Source organism: Pseudopodoces humilis, chromosome 2 (genome assembly GCF_049639895.1).
Source record: "Pseudopodoces humilis isolate 2021_Gansu_Grassland_sample_001 chromosome 2, ASM4963989v1, whole genome shotgun sequence".
NCBI classification, from domain to species: domain Eukaryota; kingdom Metazoa; phylum Chordata; class Aves; order Passeriformes; family Paridae; genus Pseudopodoces; species Pseudopodoces humilis.
The window spans coordinates 8,652,718-8,675,198 of NC_142201.1; the positions used below are offsets into that span (position 1 = coordinate 8,652,718).

At 35.8% G+C, this 22,481-nt stretch overlaps 1 protein-coding gene across 1 annotated transcript in view; it reads left to right on the forward strand.

The window, feature by feature from the left end:
• Window positions 1-22,481, forward strand: part of CFAP47 (cilia and flagella associated protein 47) — a 260,715-nt gene that overhangs the window by 163,178 nt on the left and 75,056 nt on the right. The window contains exons 52-54 of the mRNA XM_088051635.1: window positions 16,180-16,355; window positions 18,616-18,723; window positions 20,949-21,060. Coding sequence (XP_087907761.1) covers window positions 16,180-16,355; window positions 18,616-18,723; window positions 20,949-21,060 — 396 coding nt within the window. The remainder of the gene's footprint in view (window positions 1-16,179; window positions 16,356-18,615; window positions 18,724-20,948; window positions 21,061-22,481) is intronic.

A 22,481-nucleotide genomic window follows, 5' to 3' on the forward strand; every position in this document is an offset into this window, starting at 1 on the left:
GTTTCTGCAGATATATATCTGAAAGATTTAGCATCAACTTGGTTTAACTCAAGCTTTTATTAAAATATTTTAAATTTGCATTTTTATTGTTGAGACCTATCTCACTACATATCATTTTTGGATGTATTTTTTCTCTCAACCTAAAATTCAAAGTGGAGATTGATTAGTGAAATTAATCAAACCCAGTTTTATGCTGCCCAAGTTTTGTTAAAATTCTTTTGACCTGTTATAGCTGAAATCATTTAAGCTTGTACTTTGCTATTAACCAGATTATGATTAAGGTATTTATGGAAATAAAAACATAGAATAAGTCAATACTGAAAGCCATAAGCCATATTGAAAAAGTCCTTAATTTTAAGCTCTACTCTAATTTCAATTATTTTAATGACTAAATATCAGTAAAAGAAGTACCCTTGCGTGAATAGAAGAAGTTACCTAACTGGAAATTTAGTCAGATCCTGTTGTAGTCCTTACTCTTGAGTAGACAGTCTGGGTTTGTGGCTGGGCACTGGAACAGGCTCCCCAGGGCAGTGCTCACAGCAGCAGCCTGAAGGAGCTCTCAGGCACATGGGATGACTCCTGGGGTGTTCTGTGCAGAGCCAGGAGCTGAACTCCATGTTCCTCATGGTCCCTTCCAACTCAGCATCTCCTATGATTCTCTGAAATGGATTTAAGTAAAGACCTAAGAATTGACCCATAAATTAAAGGAAGTAAAGGAAATAGCTGTTTTAATTTAAAATATAATATTTTATTCCTAATTTTTACACACACAGTATTTTCCCCAATTTGAGGCACTCATGTCTCTAAATTGAATTAGATTTAATTTTTTTGGTCCATGTGGTCAATAGAATGCCCACCACAAATAATTTTGTATGATACAATGCTTTAAAGGTCAATACAGTGTTTGAATAAGAAAAATAATGTAATCTCATTTTCTATGTGTGTGTTCTTTACTTCCTATGAAGAAAATTATAGTAAAAAAGGAAAAATTGCCACAAACTTGGCTATTAACACTGCTAGTGTTTAATATTGTTATGTTTAGAGGTTTTGGGACAAAGAAGCGGTTTCACTTTCTACTTTTTCTCCCTGGTCATTAGTACTCATGGTATCTTCTGTGTTGGATAAGTTTGGTGCCATTACTTTGCAAATAGCAAAATAAAATATTGATTTTAACTTTTTTTGTAATAATTTCACATCCTTCTATTTCCAAGTAAGGAATGGATGACAGTCTGTTTTTTCAATGTTCAGTTAAACTTCTTTCTCATTTTCCTCTCCAGGTTTTTGGTTTTGTGTTTTTGTTTTGTTTTTGTTGTTGTGGTGTTTTGGTTTATTTTCTGGTGGAGGCTTGGTTTTTTTGGGTTAAAGGTGGGAAGGCTGGGTGTTTTCATGTTTGGCTGGTTTCCAGCTTGGGCAGATTGCTATGTGATTTCTGATTTTCATTTAAAATGAATGATTTTTAGAAGCCTGTAGCCTGCTGATCTGGATATTTTTCCTAATCCAAGCCCTGGGTGCTCTGGAATCCAGTGCTCAGCCATTGCAGAATAAGAATAACCCTACTGAAATAGAGGGAGAGTATCCAGCTGCAAGGAAAATTTACAGCTTTTCTAAGTTCTGTGTATATTAAGAGAAAATAGATAATTAATAGAAGCCTGGAAAGGTTATAAGGATGCATTCCAGCTGTGAAGGATTGCTAAAGCTTTGTAAACAGGGGAACCCTTACAAGTGTGGCAGGGATAAGCCTGTATTTCAGAGAAGGGATATTATCTAGTGTTGGTAATAGTGAAATAACCCAGTCAGGCCTAGTGCTGCTTATAATGAACACCTCCAACTTGCCTTACAGCTTTATCAGTCACTGCCCAGATTTAAACTCCTTTTTTGTCAGCTGTCATAATGAAAGAAACCAATCTAAATGATAAGAATATTTGCCTTTTTTCAGTGTCTGTTTTTCAGTCCACCCAGAGAAGCAGTTTGGGTAGTTGGAACTGCTGCCTGTAGAGAGCATTTCCCCACAGTCATTAGATACCCCATCAATTGTGCTACATGTAGAAATAGTTTCATAGCACTGTTCTGGAATTAATTCTAATAAAGAAATTTCAGATTTGTGAGGTGTCATTTCTATTCTATCATTTTAGAAAATCGTTCTGTTTTGAACTGCATAATGTAAGGGAGAGTGATGTTGGAGATTTGTGAGCTTTGGCTTTCCTTCCACTGATGCAAATTTCAGGTTGAGTTTCAGCCTGACAAAGATCATCAACTCTATTAAAAGAGATCAGCTGAAAAGTAGTTCAGGGAAAAAGGGAGAAACTATGCTCTGTGATCACAGTCTGCTCAGGAATTTATTCATTTTTCTCTTATGAAAGTATTAGCATATTTTTATTTAATTTTGTCTTGTCTAGACCAGCCTGTGGCAGTCTAATAAATCACAAAAGTAAAAGAAGAAACTTCTAAGAGTGGGGGTGGTATAGGATGCAGAAGAGTATTTTCAAATGTGTATTTTACTTTAAAAAAAATCTGAAGTATATTTGAATAGTTCTATGGATTTTACTCTGTTAGTGACATCTAGACAGCACAGGTTAGATCAGACTGTTCTTCATTAGTAGCTGACAGCTTTTTAAATTCATTATAAATTCTAAGAATTGCCTGCACAAACCTCATCAAGTTCAAAAGGCCAGGAGCAAGGTTCTGCACCTGGCTCAGGGCAATCCCAAACACAAATATGGGCTGGGCAGGTCTTGGATTGAGAGCAGCCCTGAAGAGAAGGACTTGGGGGTGTTGATGCATGAGACCCAGCTGTGGCCCACAAAGCCAAACATGTCCTGGGCTCCATCAGCAGCAGGGTGGGCAGCAGGTCAGGGAGGGGATTTTGCCCCTCTGCTCTGGTGAGGCCCTACCTGCAGTGCTGAGTGCAGCATCCCCCAAATTGGAGGAATATGGATGTGTTGGAGAGAGTCCACAGGAAGATGGTGCAAGGCCTGGAGCACCTCCCCCGTGAGGACAGAGAGAGTTGGGGCTTGAGCAACATTTCAGTACCTAAAGGGAGATTCAGGAGAGCTGGAGAGGGACTTTTGACAAGGGCATGTAGTGGTTAGTCAATTACTGTAATGACTGTAAACTGAGAGAGAGTAGGTTTAGATGAGATGTAAGGAAAAGACTCTTTACTGTGAGGGTGCTGAGTCCCTGGCACAGGTTGTCCAGAGCAGTTGTGGCTGCCCCATCCCTGGAAGTGTTCAAGTCCAGGCTGGATGGGATTTTGAGCACCCTGGTCTGGTGGAAGCTGTGATTGATGGCAGCGTGGTTGGAATGAGATAATATTTTATGGTCTATCCAACCCAAATAATTCTGTGATACTCCTCAAACTCTTCTCATACAGAAATAATTTTGCCTTCTAGTGGATTTGTAAGTTGTAGATCAGAAGTATCAGCCTTGCTAATGCTGTGATGTACTTCTCGTAGATTTATTGGCTCAATGGATAGTTCAAAAGCCTTGGCAGATCTTTAGAATCTGGGAATCATACTTTGGGGACTGCAGTAGTAGAACCCTGAGATTCTATTCAGGGTAGCATAGAATTCTACCTATGAGAGATAGCATTCTATTTTAAACCTATTTTACAGAGAGGTTTTACAGAGAGGCACAACAGTAAGAAATCTCAGAAAATATGTGTTAATTTTCCCCAGGCCATGCCTCTTTCCAGCACCTTTCCTGCTTCTGTTTAATTACTTGAAGATAGCACACAAGAAAATATACATTGGTGTTAACTCTGAGTACACGGAAATAGTGTGGTTTTAGGCTGTCTCTCCTGATTGCCCCCACTTACTGCTCCTTCCATCTATAGCAGTGTGGAGGAAATCCATCTGGTTTGGGTGTAATTTAACTGGAGAATACCCTCCACGTGTTCATCTAATGTTCTTCAACCACTGATGGATGTTTAACTTCATGGGAGTGAAACAGAACCCCTCATAAGCAAAACACTGATGGAAATTACATGGTGTGGAGGCCAAGTCCTCACACTGCTTTGTTCTATGTCTCCTGTGTCTCACTGCCAGCTGATATGGACAGATCACAGCACCCTGTCAAAAAACACTGCACGGTATTTGTTTTAGCAGGAATTATTTTTTGTGGTAACTGCATTATGTCAGTTCACAGGTATAATGCAGAGATCTTGTTACAAGTAGCACTAGTGTTAGAGCAGAACCAATTTAGAATCTAAATTATGTGTCAGTGTCTCCCTTATTAAGTTTTTCATTATTTATTTAAAAGTAAAATCTTAGAATTAAGAATGTTTTTTAATTATGTAACTTGGCCATTGAAGACAGTGACACACTCTTTTCATAGCTGTGGTACATTAATTTTTCATAAATCCTAAGCAAAACTGTAGCCTGAATATTGTTATATATGGCTGATACTTTTATCATGTTCTCAGAAATTGAGTAACATGAAGTTATGAATCATGCCCTAAGATTTTTTAATTTCTATCATATGCTTTCATGACAATTGGTAGTATAAAAAGTAAAAGAACCATGGCAACATGGTTGGTGGGAGGAAAAACAAATTTGAGAAGGTAGTAATTACTAATTACTCTAACTAAAAGCAGTTTGGCAAATAATTCAGACCAGAGCATATTTGTATAGCTCATTATATATATATATATATGTATATAAATAGAAAAGAAAATTATTAGAAGCATAAAAACGTGAGTGATTTTTTTGACAAATATTTAGCAGCTGCCAACTCCCGTCTCTTGTCCCTATAGATGAATAATCAGTTCTTTGATATAAGAGCAGGGAGCTAATGTGGATCACAAAATGACATCTGAGCTGTCACTAACTGCCGTGGAACAAAAATGTGAGGTTAGATCTAAACCAAGTAATTAGAGGGGATGTTTCATCTGGAGAAGTGGTCATATCTATGAAAAATAACTTTTACGTGAAGAAACAGAATGGCCCTGAATACCGAAACTACCAATTCCCTTAGTCCATAACCACTGTTGCTCCCCTGGGGCCCAGCAATCAAAACAAGAGGTTTTTTTTCTCAACCATTAAATACAACAAGTCCATGGAAAAAGTTATTTTTAAGAAAAATTTTCTCACTGATGGCCTGGAGTACAGATTGAGCTACGTAGTAAAGTAACATTATTGAAAGGAAAATGTAATGTTTGAACTCTGCTCCCTGTCATTCTATCAATGCTAAAACTTATGCTAGATTTTTGGTTCAAGACAAAACATGGTTGTATGTAGACTCTTAGAGTTGTGTGGGGTTTTTTTATGTTTCTGTTTGCGTTTTCTTTTTGATGGTTTTTGTTTTTAATAAATAACAGTGAGAGGAACATGAAAGAGAACACTGAGAATTTCTCTAAAAGATGTAGTTAAGTCTAAATTTTCCAACTATGTTTGGAGGCTTTTAAAAGTGACCTGCTGTGAATTTTTCTGCAGAAGTCCAACCTTTAAACCTGCCCTGCAATTTTTCAGAGCTGCCAAGAAAACTGGTGCTACTGCACTGTTTTCCCCCTCAGTGATTATTGTGACTTGGTGAGAAATCTCTGTTTTCCTTGTGTAAAATGAAGGAATAGGAAGAAGGGATCTTTATTATTCATTCAATTCCTATGAAGGTTGTTCATCTGTATAACAGAAAACTCTATCTTTAGGATTGTTTTGGCAGGGGTACTACTGCTTCCACAAAATGTATGAATATTCCTGCTTTTACAAAATAGTATTGCTGTATTCCCATGATCAGAATACTAATTAAAAATTCTGGAGTGAAATTAAAATAAAATTTTATAATATCAAATATATAAAATATTTTTATTAATATAAAATAATATTTTATCAAATAAATTTTTTCTGCATCACTAGAACATGGGTTAAAGCAGCTAGTTGTTGTTTTCTTCTGTATTTCTATAGGCAGTATGCACAGCTTCTGAAACAGCCAGTGATAATTAAATTAGATCATTACAATGAGCAACAAGTTAATCCACACATAGAAATACTCATAACATCTGAATCAGGAACTTCAAGTAAAAGCTAGTTGAGTAAGGATTTGACTTGAAAACGGGTGCTGTGTTGAAGTTTGAAAAATGCCTTTAAGTCATGAATTACTTGGTTTAAATTATACAATTTTACTGGTTGCTTTTATTTAGGCTACAGCCCTGCCTATTTTAGATGGTTTGCCCTATTGTAAAAATAACTGAGATTATTCCTCTTCTGTTTAAGTCAGAATAAGGAATAACTGTGTAAATGTGACAATCTCTGACACTTGCTTAAGTCATCACCCTCAGCAGGAAGGAGGGCCCAGTGTCTGTTACTGTCTGAAGACTTTTCTCCAGCCTTCTAAAAATGAATTTCCTGCTTGATTTGAATTTCTGGTGTAAAGGTTGATGAAAATAATTCTAACTGAAATCTTAGAAGACTAAAGAAATGCTAAAGTCTCAATGATCATAGGGACAACCTTAGTTGAATCTGCAGACGTATTTGTATAAAAATGACTAACCTGAAGGCCATAAAATTGATTCCCTGCAGCAAATATTTCTAGTGAACAAATTCCAGCTAAAGCTGTTTGAGAGAAAAGAAAAATTAACACTACTCATTTCACATGGAAGGAGGTAGTGAATATTAACTCAGTAATCATTTATATATTTCTCTGGTATTTAGAAGGGATAATATACAAAGGATCTTGACAGTTCAAAGGAACCATCTGCAAAAGCAGGAAATTTTAAGTCAAATTAAACTTGATTTAATGTTCATTATTCATTAATTAAATAACATTTTCTGTTATTATGAGTTGTTTGTACATTGCAACGTCTTTAGTTCTAAGTGCAGAGAAAAAACACGTATTTTTTAATTTCATCCATTGATAATTATTAATATCTTCAACCATTGAAAACATTGTAACAATTTACAATTAAAACTTTTGTTACTGCATTTTACTTTGGTGTTTACTTTTATTTCCTGACTTGTAACAGTATTACAGAGATGTAACTTTGGCTGATAAATTCCGGTCCATTATCTCAAATTGTTTAGAAAAATTAACTGCAATAGTTACTTTGCCTTGCAAATATTCTAATGAATTTATTCAGGTTGAATGTAGAGGTCAAGAAGGAAGGTGATTTTTAAATTTTGATGTAAAGAGTCTAAAAGGCTGTTAGTTATTGCTCTGAGCATTTACTCATTAGCAGCTGTCTATTTCATGGAGAAAATTCTAAGTGTATATCACCAGTTCATTGTGTCAAGAGATTTTTTTAATCCATCCATATACTTGAAAAGTAGTATTTTCTGTCTTGAGAGGAAATATCTAATATGTGAGCTCCCAGCAGGATCTGTACTGCAGGAGATAAGCTGGAGGGGAAGGTCTATTTCGAACAGTGAATTATTACTTTCTGCTTTAATAAAACCAAAGCCTTTAAGGGATTGAGTTTGGTTTCCACACAAGTGTGGAGACAATAGTTTTGTCTATTTTCTGCCAAATGTGTCTTTTTTTTTCTTCTCTCTCAGGTCCTTTAGAAGCACATGAGTACTCCAAAGTTGGTAGTGTATCTCTGAAACATTGCCCACCCACACTTCCTTCCATAAGACTTGTTCTTGTGAGTTGAAATTTGTGTTGCTGTTTGTAAAGGCTCCCAGAACACTCACACACTGCTTCTGAGCCCTTTGTGGTGCTTTTGAAAGGTCACTGGCACAGTGTTGCTGTTTACATGCAGATCTGAGTGGGTGCAGGGTATTCCCATTACTGGTTCCAACCTTCAAATCTTCTTGGTTTTGGCAGTCTAGAAAAATGAATGCAGCAGATCTGTTCTGTGTGAGCCCTACACAGCAGAATGTGACTGCAGCATGAATATAACAATTGAAAAGCACTTCATTGATACTTACCCAGGTTTTGAAGTTGAAACCTCAGGAGATTGCTTTTACTGTATAAAAGTTAAAGGATGGAATAATGGCTCATGTCCAAATACTTAGATGTGCCAAAAAAAGGTATATTTCAGGTGATTGTAGTAGCAATTCTTTCCCTCACAAGGTGATCTGACAGGTGGTCAAAACTCACCAGACAGAAATGTGGAGAAATCAGTATTTAAAGAGCTTTGTACTCTCATGCCATGATCCGTGGATTCATGATTACCTCATAAACACTTTCTTCAATGTCCTCCCCATACAGACAGAGAGGCTTCTTTCTGATTGACAGCAGAAACAGTCAGACTGCCCAGACCCATGGAAATGCAAGTGTGGGCCATGGTTCAGACTGCTCTAATTTTTGCTTTTAATGTAGATGTTAATATTATTAATAAACATTGTGACATAGTGTGCTTGCATTACTTTAGTAGAGTAACTGCTGAGGGAATGTGTGGGACAGACTGCAGATGCCTCTGGCATGTCACACATAGAAGTCAATATTTATAATGCAGGTTTTATTGTTTTGTGTCAGACAGTAATCTGTGAGCAAACCTCAAGGGCTTAAAAGTTAACTTTTCTTGGAGCAACAACTAGCAATGAGTCTGTTTTCAAAATTTATCTGATCTTAAGAGTCATAGTAAGGAACAGAAAGAGAAAACTCTTACAGAGATTGTTCCTTTTGATTTATATATAATTCTGTTTTTAGACAAAAAAAATGTGAACATTGAAGAAGTTCTGTTCATTTATAACACTGTCTGGATCCTGATACTGCAGAAATATGCCAAAAATAAAAGTTGGATTTAAAAAAAACCACGTGTCTAGAATCTAGGAGAGAAGAATTTAATCAGAGGAATTTTACTGCTAGAAAATTCAGGAGAAAAAGTTTTTCTCAGCAGAAATCCTGATAATTTCAGCTTTCTATTAGAATTATCTCTACCTCTACATGTTTTGTCCCAGTGGTAATTATGGTATAAGTCTTTCAAATTGTGAAGAAATGTTTCCTTAAAAATCTATTTTTAGCTCTACAGAATAAGAGAGTCACAGTAGGTGCAAGACCTAGACAGTCAAATTAATTAACATTTTACCTCCACTGATTGAATAACTTGATGGTAGGTGGTGTAGCTGAGATGTAAATTACCTCATTCATATGGTCATAAAAATTCAATAAAATGAGATATTATTGAAGTTGGTTACAGCTTTTAAGGTAAAGAAGTACCTTTAGTTAGCTCATACCAGCATGATCTGTGAGTAGAGGCACATAGTAGAATATTTGCTTCCACATTTAGCAGGAGTCTTTAAAGTTGGTGGAAATAGTGTAATAATTAGTCCTGCTGCTGTTCTAACTTTGGGTTCTGATAGGTGGTTGTAAGTGTATTTTTACCAAGTATTTCTGAAAATCTTTGAAGCACTGGAACCTGTGCAGTGCTGGTCATTGCCTTTTCCTGGTCAGTTCTGAGCGAGCTGATATTCAGCATTTCACTGATCCAGACTTTGTCAGCTTTGTAGTTGCATGTCAGATGGAGATTTCTAACCTCATCACATCAAATTTTCAATCCAGGACAGTTGGATCTAAACATTAATCCAGTATTAAACTAATAGATGAATTAAATTAGGTTAGAGTAAATTCCTGGAAGTAATTCTGTGGTTTCAGTTACTCACTTCTTTATAAATATGCAGAAATCATCAGCACTCACCAAGCCTTCCAAAGTATGTTCTAGTCTATTGGATTTGTGAATTTATAACATTATTGTGGTTTTATGTAGCACTTGAAAACAAATCAGTGAGACCAGCAGAAAATAATTAGAGCTATGTGTTGTAGCATTCTATGGGCAGATGCAATTAATTCAGGAACTAAGCCTTGAAGTGCTGTACACATTCAGAGTCCAGGGATAAAAGTGCACTTCTGTGGTAAATAAGGGAATGACACAGATTTACTTAAACATTTAACCTGAATTACATTCAAAAAGATCTCTGAGAGTAAGATTTAGTCTAGATCAGAGAGAAATGTCTGAAAAAGACAGGTTTTGCAAACTGTCTACCTGATATATCAGAAGCTATTTGGACACTGAAAGTATCCTAAATTTTGCATCTCCTTAACTTCCCTGAAAGGAAGGGTCACAAATGCTGATTGTTGCTATTTTGAGGCTGATTTTGGGCAGGTATCTCAGTGTGATGACATGCTTGCAGAGGAGTTTGCATATTACAACTACATGTGACATAACTGACTTTGAAAATGCAGCAGTCACTGATACCTCTCTTGACTTCATTATCTAAGAACAGTACATTTCTGTACTGTAACATTGGAAATGTTGCACTTTCTAGTGCTTTTTATTGAGTGATACTGACCTTAAGTATTTTATTCTGGTGCTGTGGATATGGCAGTCTCTGAAGGAGAAAGGAGAATCTGAAAATAAGAGAAATGTCTGTTTTTGAGAGATGCAGCCTGGATTTACATCATCCAAAATAGTCCTATCTCCCAAGGAGTGTAAATATCAAACTGTTTTCCATCATTGGCACCTCATACATTGTCTGCATGCATCTGCACAGCAAAGTGACCCATAAAAATGATGAATAGGAGCTGTATTGAAATCTGTCACTTGCTGAGTCATGCTTTCCAAAAACGTTGATGACAAAGTAGGTGTAAATGATTTTCCTGTAAAATCCTCTGAAGATTAATTTGGTCCTTTGTTACATTAATTCAGTGTCAGATATCAGAAGCATCCCATCTTTCTGTAGTCCAGAAAGCCAAATGTGTCCTTGGCGGCATCAACAGCAGTGTGGCAGCAGGTGAGGGAGGGCATTCTGTTCCTCTGCTCTGCTTTGGTGACACCCCACCTGCAGGGCTGCATCCAGCTCTGGGATCCCAGCACAGGAAGGGCATCGACCTCTGGGAAAAAGTCCAGAGGTGTCCACCAGGATGATTAGAGGGAGCATCTCTCCTATGAGGAAAGGCTGAGGGAATTGGGATTGTGAAGAGAAGGGAGGGGAGGGGAGAGAGAGAGAGAAGAGAGAAGAGAGAAGAGAGAAGAGAGAAGGCTGCAGGTTGACCTAATTGTGGCCTTCCTGTACCTGAAGGGAGGCTCCAAGGAAGACAGAGAGAAACTTTCTACAAGAGAATGCAGTGACAGGGCAAGGGAGAATGGCCTCAAACTGACAGAGAGTAGATTTAGATTGGATATTGGGGGAAGTTTCTTACTGTGGGGGTGGTGAGGCAGAGGTTCTCTGGAGAAACTCTGAATGCCCCATCACTGGAATAGTTCAAGGCCAGGATGTATGGAGCTCTGACCAATCTGGTCTCATGGAAGGTGTTCCTGCCCATGGAACAACATGATCTTCAAGGTCTCTTCCAACCCAAACAATTCTGTTTCTATGATCTCCTTTCCCATTGTTTCTGGTAATGGAAAAGATTGACTTCTACAATTATTTATTAGGGCTGTCAAACCCAACTGAGCTTTGATAAGCCAGGTTACTGCATGAAGTGATTTAGGCAACTGAGCTGATCACTGGAAGTGCCAATCTTCAGTATAGATGTTGTCAACGAGTAGCTGTAATTGGTAATTTCTTCTTCTAACACTGCTGGATGTGGGAAGGAAATCTGCCTGTAATCTCAGGAGTATGTAGAGTTATTGATCTTCAGTCTTCATGGATGCAGAGGTGCCCTTGATTTCAAATTCAAAAAAGTATTCATTAAGATGTGAGCATAGTTATTACTTTCTCAGTTGTGGGAATTTGGGATGTTAATTTTACTTTTAGTCAATCTGTATCCCCTTGTCAGGTATGCTTCTTATAATTATCTTAAAATAGCACTTTGCTTAGCATTCAACTCATCTTTGATACAACTTTTTCTATTTATCTTTATATGGAAATCCAAATATGTGCATATTGTTTAGTTCATTGGTTTTCCTATATGTGTATAAATTATTGTAGTACAAGTTTGGTGTGGGTTTTGGTATCTTTTGGTGGAGCTGAGGACATAAGTTCAGTCATTAAATGTAATGCTTTTTCAGTCTTTTCCTTTCCTTCCACTTCAGAATTATTTATTTTGTAATCCTTTCTAGCAAAATATTGTTTTCCCAGTTTGTTTGCTTGATACGATATGTAGGCCACATTAAGAGGTTAACAGTGTAGTAATTTTTAGTCAGGGAGCTTAGAATTATTGTAATAATTTATGAACTAAACATTGCTGTACTCTGTTTCAGGGCATTATTACTTAGGCACTAATGCACATTTCAGCTAAAAGAAATTCATATCAGTGTGATTTTTCTATGTAAATTTATATGTAAATTTAAACCTGAAACTCACTGCCCTATTAGCTTCTGATATTAAATGTCCTGTGCAATTTTTTTCCTTCTATTTAATTTCCTGTACAGCAGTAGTAATAACAATGGATTCCTTGCTAAGCAAATTTTACAAATATATAATTTTCTTAAGGTGTTTAGTCCTAAATTTCCAGCAGTTCAATTTGCTGTAGTCTGATAGACTTCAATGCTGATGAACAGTTGGTGCCTTTTTGAAAGCTGATATTTTGTAAGGAAAAATGTGCCAAGTAAAATGGGAAAATACAGCATCAAGAGAATAGAAATGCTGAGGTTCTCTAGACTCATAACCCTATGTGGAAAGGAGAGGGTTATCGTGGGAATTCATTCACATCTCAGAGAGAGAAATAAACCAAAAATGAGCAGTGAGGGAGATGGTTCACTTCACAAAGACCCTCTCCATTGACTTAGGAGTGAATAGGAAACTGATGGATAGAGGAGGTCAGGAGTTCCGTGTGTGAATGATCACAGAAAGGCCCAGCTGAGGGTGGATGTGCATGTCTGGGTTGGGAGTGTGTGTGTGTGTAGAAAAGGGTGATGAGGTGTGACTTGGGGACACTTTGCATCAAGCAGTTCAAGAGCCAGAACTGATTTCTAGAAGTAGTTTGACCAAACCGGGCTGATCTTAGTTCAGCATGGCCCTGAAACTCTGTCATCATCTGCTGCTGCTCAACTCACTTGAGCCTCTTTTGTTCCAAGAAACAGAAATGAGTAAATAATGAGAATACAGTGGGAGACTAACTCCTACTACTGACATGCAATCACTGATGGGGATGCTGAAAGCTCTGATCATTTTGAGCCTATGGAAGAGAGAAGTCCAAGATCTATTTTTTCAACAATATTGCCACGTTCCAAGTTCAGTCCTTGAGTGAGCAACATTTGTGCTTGTCAGGTGCAGCACAGAGAAGAAGGCACTTGTTACTTGTCCATCTAGAAGAACCATGATTTGGGCAAGGACCTACAAAGGGAAGACTTTCTGCTGCATTATCTCACCAGGCCTATAAAAAAACTTTCTTGCTGCTTACTCAACTTGAAAATTTGCTTTTATGGCCACAGCCTGACAAACTTGGGAGCAAATACAAATGCTTTCATGTAAAGGTCTATGGATTGAAAAAGCTTCAAACAATGTGGAATGAATGCCATCTCATTAATAAAACTGGATTTTTAATTGAAAACAGTTCTAAAGGATAAGAATTTTAGTCAGTGTTTTAGACACTTTGGCCAGGTACTGCTTTTATTGACACCTGCTGATGGTGAGAATAGAATTATTGCTGAAGGTGGAACACAGAGAGTTTTTATGTGCAGTAATTGCAGAATGTGTCCATCTTCCTGCAAATTATTTTGTTGAACTCTAAAGAGGATTAGTTGAAATTTCAGTGCAGTGCATACATTAATAAAAGTAAAATTGCATATTATGGGCTTAAATAAATTAAGTCCAGTTGCTCAAAGAAGGAGATAGCAAAAGAAATGATGAGAAAGTCTTTGGCATAAAATATGTCAGCGAACAAGTATATTATCACAAATGATCAATTGATGATGGTGAGCATCTTTTGAAACAGAGTCTGGTTTACAGAGTATTAAACCTTTGCATAGACTTAGGCTGTTAATGTAGGATTGAGTGTTAGCAGTTGATTGTTTTTTCAATTTCCATAGAGAATAAATGTTATCTAATATTTACATTCCATTTCATTTAATTTTAACTCTTGTGAGATTATTTTAAATAACCTGCACTGGATGAGAAGTGGGTAATTGAAAGTTCTAAGGGAATAATAGCATGACATATTGCACAAAACTGGCTCTAATTTGGTGACTGGCAGCCTTGATATAAGAAATGTTTGTGGAAAGAGTTTAATTTTCTTCTTTTCTCAATTTTTACATTTCTCCTCTGTCAAAATGTTTATAAAATACTCAGGATGGAAATGTGGAACTAAATTAATGACTATGAATGTGTTTGGAAATTACCTGTGATGTTCCTCTTTCACATTCTGTCTGATAAAATAGTACTTTCAAGAAAAATAATATTCATAGCAATTGCATGGGCATTTTGTTATTTATTCTAGTTCTATGCCTCCATAACAATCCAATAAGGCCTAGAAATGTAAAAAAAAAGATAAAAAAATAAAGATTATATATATATTCTGCTGATAAACATACATCTGCTCTTATTACCATCTATGAAGTAGCAGATCCTGGAAATGTTTGTGGCAATTCCAGGCAAATTTCCTGGTAAATTCCAGGGAAATACATAATCTTAAGCATTCATTTTATGCTGGCAAAAGAACAGTGTTTCATGATAATACTGGCAATGTAAAATTTCCTATCTGTAGAAGATTAAAACAATTTCTTTGATAGTTTCTGCTTTTTTCCTAAATCAGCTGTCCCATATTTCCTTTTTACTGTAAAAGTATTTCTTCAACACAGCATGTAGATGTTTTACTATAAAATTGTTATGAAGCCTTTGGCAATAAAATGGTCGATAGATTTAGAAACTTGTTTACAGCAGTAAAAACTATTAATCTGAGCTTTAAAATATTTTATGGCATATTTAAATCCCATTTTACTGATGCAAGGCACTTAAATGATTTAAATTGTTGGTTTAGTCTTGCCATCTGTAGATCATTAAATGTGTTTTATGAATATTCCAGTAGTCATTGTCTATAACTGTAAATATATAGAAATTTACCAAATCATAGGCAGGATGAAATGAGTGTGAGGCAGCTCTGTGTGGGGTCATAAAAGTCTTTCATATTCTTTTTTTAGTGTGTTATTAATTTTAATAGGCATTTTATATTTTTCTCCTTTCATATTGCAACTTGAATTACTTACTTTTTACAAAAAAGTATATGGAATAATTTTGCTGTGAGGAACACATCACTATATGTTAAAAAAAGCCAAACCAACATTTGAAATAAACTGTTTGGTTAGGGCAAAGGAAGGAGACAAAAATAAGAGTAGGCACAAATACAGGTACAGAGAAATAAACAGATATCTTTATTTTTTTATTTTGTGTATTTTCTATGGATGACTATATATAATTAGAAAAGACATATTTTAAACTGCAGGTGTTCCCCCTGGATTATCACAGTGCGCTGCCTTCATGAGTACATTCTTTCTGGTCTATTCCAAGTGCTTTGTTTCATGTGGTTTATTGATATTGATACACACAGGATGAATTTACACCATTTCTAACCTTACAGCCAAGGGACCTCTGCTGAAATGTAGGAGCTGTGCAGAGTGAGCTGTCTCTGCCCAATTCCTGCTCATCCTAAAGGTGTTCCACATGTAAAATATGCATATTTATCTAATGAGGCCATATTTCGGCTCTGTTTTATTGCAGTAAGTGGAGGTTTTTATGCTATTTTTTTAATAGTATCAATGTTTTCCAGGTGGTCAAGGAAAGATGGTCCTTCCCTTAGACTTTAAACAAAGATATTGAGATCACTAGTGAGGGAAATGGCCTAAAGGAATAAGAGAGCGACAGTTTATTATTGTGGTGGTGTTGTTTTAATGTCAAATATTATGATGTAACTTATAAATTAAGGGAACAGATCCAGCAGAATTCAGCCTATTTGTTTGCCAGCTTGCAAAGTGGATATTTCCATTTTTTTGTGCTTGGCTGTTAGGAGACAGCTTGGAGTTTTTACCTGCTTGGGATTACAGCAGATGGGCTTGAAAGGTGTATTTTGGCAAGCCTTGGACATATCTTGGAAGGTGAAGTGGACTGTTAGAATGCAGACCAGCCATGAAGATTTGAACTTTTCTGAATTTAAGGAATTAAGGAGTTTACAATTTGAAGGTTGTCTGAAACATTTCTTGCTGAAACTTAGCATTTTTTGGATTTGGATTTGGAGTTCACACACCAAACAAAGGTGCAGCCTGAGTCTGCACAAGTGTAAACAATGAGCTTACACTTATTTGAGAAATATGTTTTATGTGTAATCACTCATAATTAATTTTGTCATTTTGGGGTTTTTTATTCTTTCTAGGATACTGTTGGAATTAATATTCCCATCACTAATCCTACCAACAAAGTTCTCAAGATGAGTGTGTTGCTGGACCATCCATCCCTTTTTGGAGAAAAGTCTTTCATCCTCAGGCCCAAACAAACATTTTCATATCACCTACAGTTTTCTGCAGCTGCTCTTGGCTCTTTTGCTGGAAGGTTTGTTGTAGAGTTTTGATACTTGTGATTGTGGATGTATTACTAATAAATGAACTACTTTTGTTGAAACCTAAGTCAGTTGATGAAAATATTGACCTAATAACCCCTACAGAAAAAGTTAATAAATGGAATTAAGAAAATTTTCAGCTTTAAATGTATTGTACTTTCTTCTCAGGGCAAAAGCATTATTGACAGGCAATAGAGTAATTCCTTGTTATTCTAATTCACTACAACTTAGTGAACAATGTCTTAGAAACTTTGTTAATTTTAGAAGCCCTCCTTTAAAACTTCAGATTAATCATTAGTTTTGTAAATTTTTAAGTTCTGTAATGGGAGTAGCACAATTTCATTTTTTTCTGAGAAGGATTGAAATTGTAAGAACATAACTAAAGCAGGTAGAGAACCCTTTAACTGTCTTCACTTAAATCAATTTACCTTCATGATCTTCCATAACTTAACTATGATCTACTAAATGAATATGGAGAGGTCTTAAGTTAAAACTTTTTCATTATATCAGAAATCCCAATGAAAACATGCAGGTATGATAATTACCAATGAAAAGATAGATGACCTCTTGGTCTTACAGCAAGTAATTGAATAGTGTAGAATTGAAAAGCTTATTTTCCTAGAATTTGGTTACCAAAGCATTCTTTATTCTAAAGGCTGACTGAAAAACAATTCCCTGTTTTTCAGTTAGCTCAACTGACTGGCAAAAATATGGGGATGGGTTGGAGGGTGGGGTGGTAATTTAAGAGGAGGGCAGAGACATCTGACCAATTCTGAAAGAATATTTACAGTCAAAATCCATTTAGAGAATTATTCAATTGTCTTGTATTGATTTTTCCAAACACCAGAATAATGTCAGGTATCATTGAGTGATACAGATTCACCTAATACTGTTCTATAAAAATGAGTACTGTTATAACTCTAGTAAGTCTAATTTTTTATTTTATTTCCATGGGAACTTGTAGAAATTATGCTATCTTAAACTGAAGATGAGAATTGAGCTCGACTTTTTTTTTTTTTTTTTCATACCAGAAATATTTCCAATAATTATTTCCAATAAGAAGATAAAGGTTTGTTTTAACAGGACAAAACTTTGGGCTCAGTTTTGGTGGGCAGGGGCTGAGGGAATATATGCAGAGGTGAAATAAAACACATGTTGACATTCTCCAAATGGTTTTGCAGTTTTGTTCTAGAAGTGTGTAATAGCTCTTTTAAATTGCAATAGCTCCCACGGACTGCAGTTACAGCTGGACAGAGGTACTTCCACATTGTATCCACACTATTAACTTATTTTTCTGAAGCCATGGTCTGTTTCCTTTGCTATGTTAGCAGCTGGGAAGAGCTGCTGAAAAAGGGATTGTGGCAGGTGTACCTTTTCAAATGGTTGATTCTTTCCTAGAGCTGTTTTACGCTCACTTTAAAAGCTCTGTTGGCACAGGGGATAGACTGGAACCATAAAGTCATGGAATAGACATAGTTATCTATAATTTAGAAAAAGAACTCATCCTTAGAGGGTCATGGGTTTATACAGTGCATTTCTTCTAAGTTTTTATATGTTTCCAGTGCTTTGGTTTAATGTTATTATGACTCAGTTACTCAAAATCCTCAAGAAATAGAAAAGGAATTCTGCAGTAGGAAAGGACTATATTAGAATGTCTGTAGCTGAAATATATTACCATATATATATCTCACCTAGCAGCAAGCAATTTTTAGTCATGACAATCCTTGATTGTATATCAAAACAATATGTTGAATATTCCTTGAAGTCTCTTTGCCATGCTCATAGGAATGTGTCTATTTCTATTCCTCAGTTTTTACCACTAGATTTGAAAAGATTTTCCTTTTTAAAATTAATGTATAGTATTTCTGTTACTTTGACATTCAAAATGGCTAAAAACAAAAGACTGTGATATTGCAATGAAATTAAAGCTTACTCTTGTAAGCTGGAATATGTTTGAGTTGTATTTTTGATAAAAGCAAGCTAACAGAAGCTACAAGCAACAAATGAATTTTATTGGTAGAATTTAAGAAAGACAAAGATGAGATTTTGTTGCATCAGTAATTCTAAATATTATTAGAAGTGGTAGCTGAATTCAGATACCAACACTAAGTGTTGAATGGAGGAAAAATATTATTTAATTAAAGAACTCACTGTGTTGAACTCATTAGGTTTCTCCTGAATTTTAATCTGTTCAGATTTTTTAATGATCTGAAAAAAATAGCTGTCATATTAAGCTTATGTACCTGTTTTTAGTGTCATGTTCCGGTCAGATGTGATTGGGGAATTTTGGTATTCCCTGAAGTTCAACGTAGAGAAGCCATCGCCAGCTGGGCTACCTGATATAGGATGTGAGCTTGGAAAGTAAGTGAGTAGCTCAGAGTGCTGGACTGGGTCACTGCTTTTAAGTGTCATGGAATATATGAAGAGTTTAAACTCAGAATAGTGCTCTATGTCTGTTGTAGTAGGTTGCAGAATATTTTTTTAGATATATTTGCAGGAAGGTGAAATATTCCTTACAGAAAAATGATTGCAATGAAATTTTAGCCTCTATGTAAACTACTGAATTCTTTATATAAAAATCACTGACAATACTGCAGAATGTAAGCATCAGGATCCATTTTACAGAGCTCTGTAGGTTTGGTTTATTTTCTGTTTCTTTTCTTCTCTCTGAACTAGGAATTTACTGACAATTCTGCTTTACAAATGCTTGTCTACCAGTTAGCAATATCTTTTAACCTCTCAAGAAATGGCAAAATAATGCAACTTCTGTCCTGCAGATCCTGTGGGTAGACAGGGTTGAAACACTGCAAGTGTTAAGAAAATGAATGCCTTAAGAGAAATTAATCTAATTATTACCATCCTTCAACAAAATTTCAACTTGCATTTTGATAGCATAATGTTGAGTTCAGTTCTCGCTTTTAAGACATAAACTAAAACTTTGAGGATAAGACTTTGAAGAATGTCAAGGTTTCAATAGTGATTTTCCACATATTACCTCCACTTCCTAATAGTTTCTGTGGACACGCTGCTCTTCTGCATGACAAATTCCACTTCTGTGTATCTCTGACTAAATCTGTAGATAATTTACATTACAGACTGAGCAGAAATGTTGTTAGAGAGCACAACATGAAATTTTACCTGATTAAATTTTTGTGAGGGAATATATTCTTCTGTTCAAATATGATACACAGACTGGAGATAACTGTCAATGCCTTTGTTTTTATGTTCTAAAGAAAAAAAATTGTTCTGTTTCCTGGCTTTTGCTTTAAAATTCTGGGCTGACTGGAGTAAAAACCATATTTTTTGTCTGCTATGTAAGCTATTGCTATTAGGAGTTACGAATTACTTAAAACTTTTTATTCAGAGTTTCTGGCACTCATAATTTTATCTGGCCTGTACTGCCTGGAAACTACATGCACAAATGGTCTAGTGGAAAATGGCAAGTCATCCTTTCCTACTGCAAGTAAAATGGATGTTGGAAAAGATTAGCACCATTAACTACAACTCTTCTTGTCAAAATTCTTATCTAAAACTCCTCAAAGTCCATATTTTATTTTTTTATTTCAATGAGATTTCTTTCCCCTTAACAAGATCATGCATGTTACAGTTCCTGTGTATCTATAAATATGTGGAGGACACCATGTCCATTTCTGGACAGTTCTGGGCTCCTCACCACAAGGAAGACAAGGAGCTATTGGAGAGGGTCCAGTGGAAGCCACAGGAATGATGAGGGCTCTGGGGCATCTCTCCTATAGGAAGAGACTGTGAGATCTGTGCCTCTCTAGTCTGGAGAGGAGAAGGCTGGGAGGGGATCTCATTAATACAATGCAATATAAATATCACAAAAATGGGTGCCAAGAGGCTGGTGCCAGGCTCTTTTCCGTGGTGTCCAGCAGGGTCAGCATAATGTCATCAGCACTCTTCTTGAAGTGCAAAGGGTTGGACAAGAGCTGATAATGATGGCATTGAGGTTACCCCTGAATTACTGTGAATTTCTCTGCCTCATAAAAAGATGAGATAGTCCAAGTAAATTGTCTATATCAATGTATGTTGAATATGTAAAGGCAGTGCAGGTAAACATCTGTGTATTGTCTAAGAAAGATCAATTTGGGAGTTTTTTGAATGGATGTACTTCCTTGCTATGTACTCAGAGATGTGAACGTAAATGTCATCAAATATTTGAAGCATTTCTGGTTGGCGAAGATCTTTAGTTTTTTAACAGATTAACTTCCATTATGCCGCCTTTTCCTTGAATGCAGAAGCAGCAGTGGAATATGAATATAAGAATAATGTTTTTCATTGTGTCCTCTCTGTAGTCTTTTTTCTATTGATCTGAAAAATTTCAAAATGTAACATTAAATGAATTCAGGTTTTATTGTTACTAATAATGATTATTAATAATAACTGAAGTTACTAAATATGTTTTCACACTAACAGGGAACTGCTAATTCAATAAAACGGAATTATTATTTTTAAAATAAAAAATCCAGAATTTTTCAGGAAATAAAAAAAAAAACCTGTGAATAATGACATGTAATGGAAGAAGCTTTGTAATTAATCATCATTCTGTATATGAATTTTTCCAGATGGACTTATGCATACATACCACTTGCTAATCCTACTCATGAAACTCTGGTTCTACAAGTGGTTAACAGCGATCCCAGCCATTTTGCAGTAGAGGCTGACCCAAAACAACCTGTAAGTAAGATTTCTGTGTTTTTATAAAAAAGACAAAAGAGAGCCTTCTTTTTAAAACAAGTTGAATTATGTATTGTACTGTGGGTTCAGAATATACAATCTTTTACACATTTTAAGTACATATTTTAGAGATTTTATAGCCTGAGGTAGAAAACAGTCAAACATGAAAAGCAACTGATGCTGAAGTGCAGATTTTTTTCCTGGAATACTTTGTGGAATGGTTTTGAGCAGGACTGCAGTGTAGGTTGTAAATAATTCAGGAGATATTAGAAGGAGAAGTTGTAAACAAACCAGCTGGTTAGAAGCTTCATAAGTATCTAATAATCAACAGGATAACTAGGTAAATATTTAGGTTAGTAGATAAACTATTAATGGAAGAATACAAAAAATGTCTCATAGTCATGGCAGTTATAAGCAGCTTGCAAGGACTATGAATAATAATTTGATCAATACAGCTACAAAGAGGCTTCAAGCAAATACCTAGAATTGTTTTATTCCCCAGCCTCACAGGTACCTTGTATACTTTGAGTGATTTCTACAGAGAAAATCTTAACCTTCTTGTTACGTACTCCACTTTTACCTCCTCCATCACAGAAGCCCTTCCATCTTGCTGCCTTACATTTATGTCCTTTCTAGGAATAACAGATGTGTAGATTGGCTTGGCTTTTATATTTTCATTGAAATTTGCTAGAGTTCTAGGTGGTCAGGGTTCAGAAAAATATTTGTTATTGACCACTGAATGCTAATTAATAGTACAGGTCACGTAAGCAATTCTTTGTATATTATTGAATTAATTCTATGAAATATGTGACTTTTTCATGATGGGGAGATGAGAAGAGGGAGTGCAGACACATAGAAACTCTTCATGAGAATGGGTGGCATCGAGTGCCTCCATCAGAACCTCTTAGGAGATGAATTCTGAAAGAGAGAAACCTGTGCTGGACAGGAAAGAAATGGTGCCTTTTGTAGGAATATGAAGAAGGTAATCCAGGGAACCACCAGAGCTGGTTGGTCCCTTTTCATGCAAAATATTCCACAATTTTATGATTCTATTCCTGAAAAAGGGTTTAAGGGTCAGAGAGAGAAGAGAGGAATATTGTAATAAAATAAAGCCAAGAAGGTACAAAAGACCATATAGGGAAAATAGAGAAATTATACCTAGTCATTATAGGTTCGCTTTTCAGAAACTAAACAGCTTTCAGCCTCAAATACAGCAGTACAGCCAGACCAGATGTTCCTAAAAGGGGCCCTGACAGTAACAGCTAAAGGACATCAAACTTATTTACTCAGCTTCTCCATATATTGCTATGTAGGATTCCATTAAATTAAAAGTATAAAATGTGAAGTTTTTTCTAGTCTGTCTTTTCTGTCATGCATAATAACACATCTTTATAAACTACATTAAAACTTGACTATTTTTA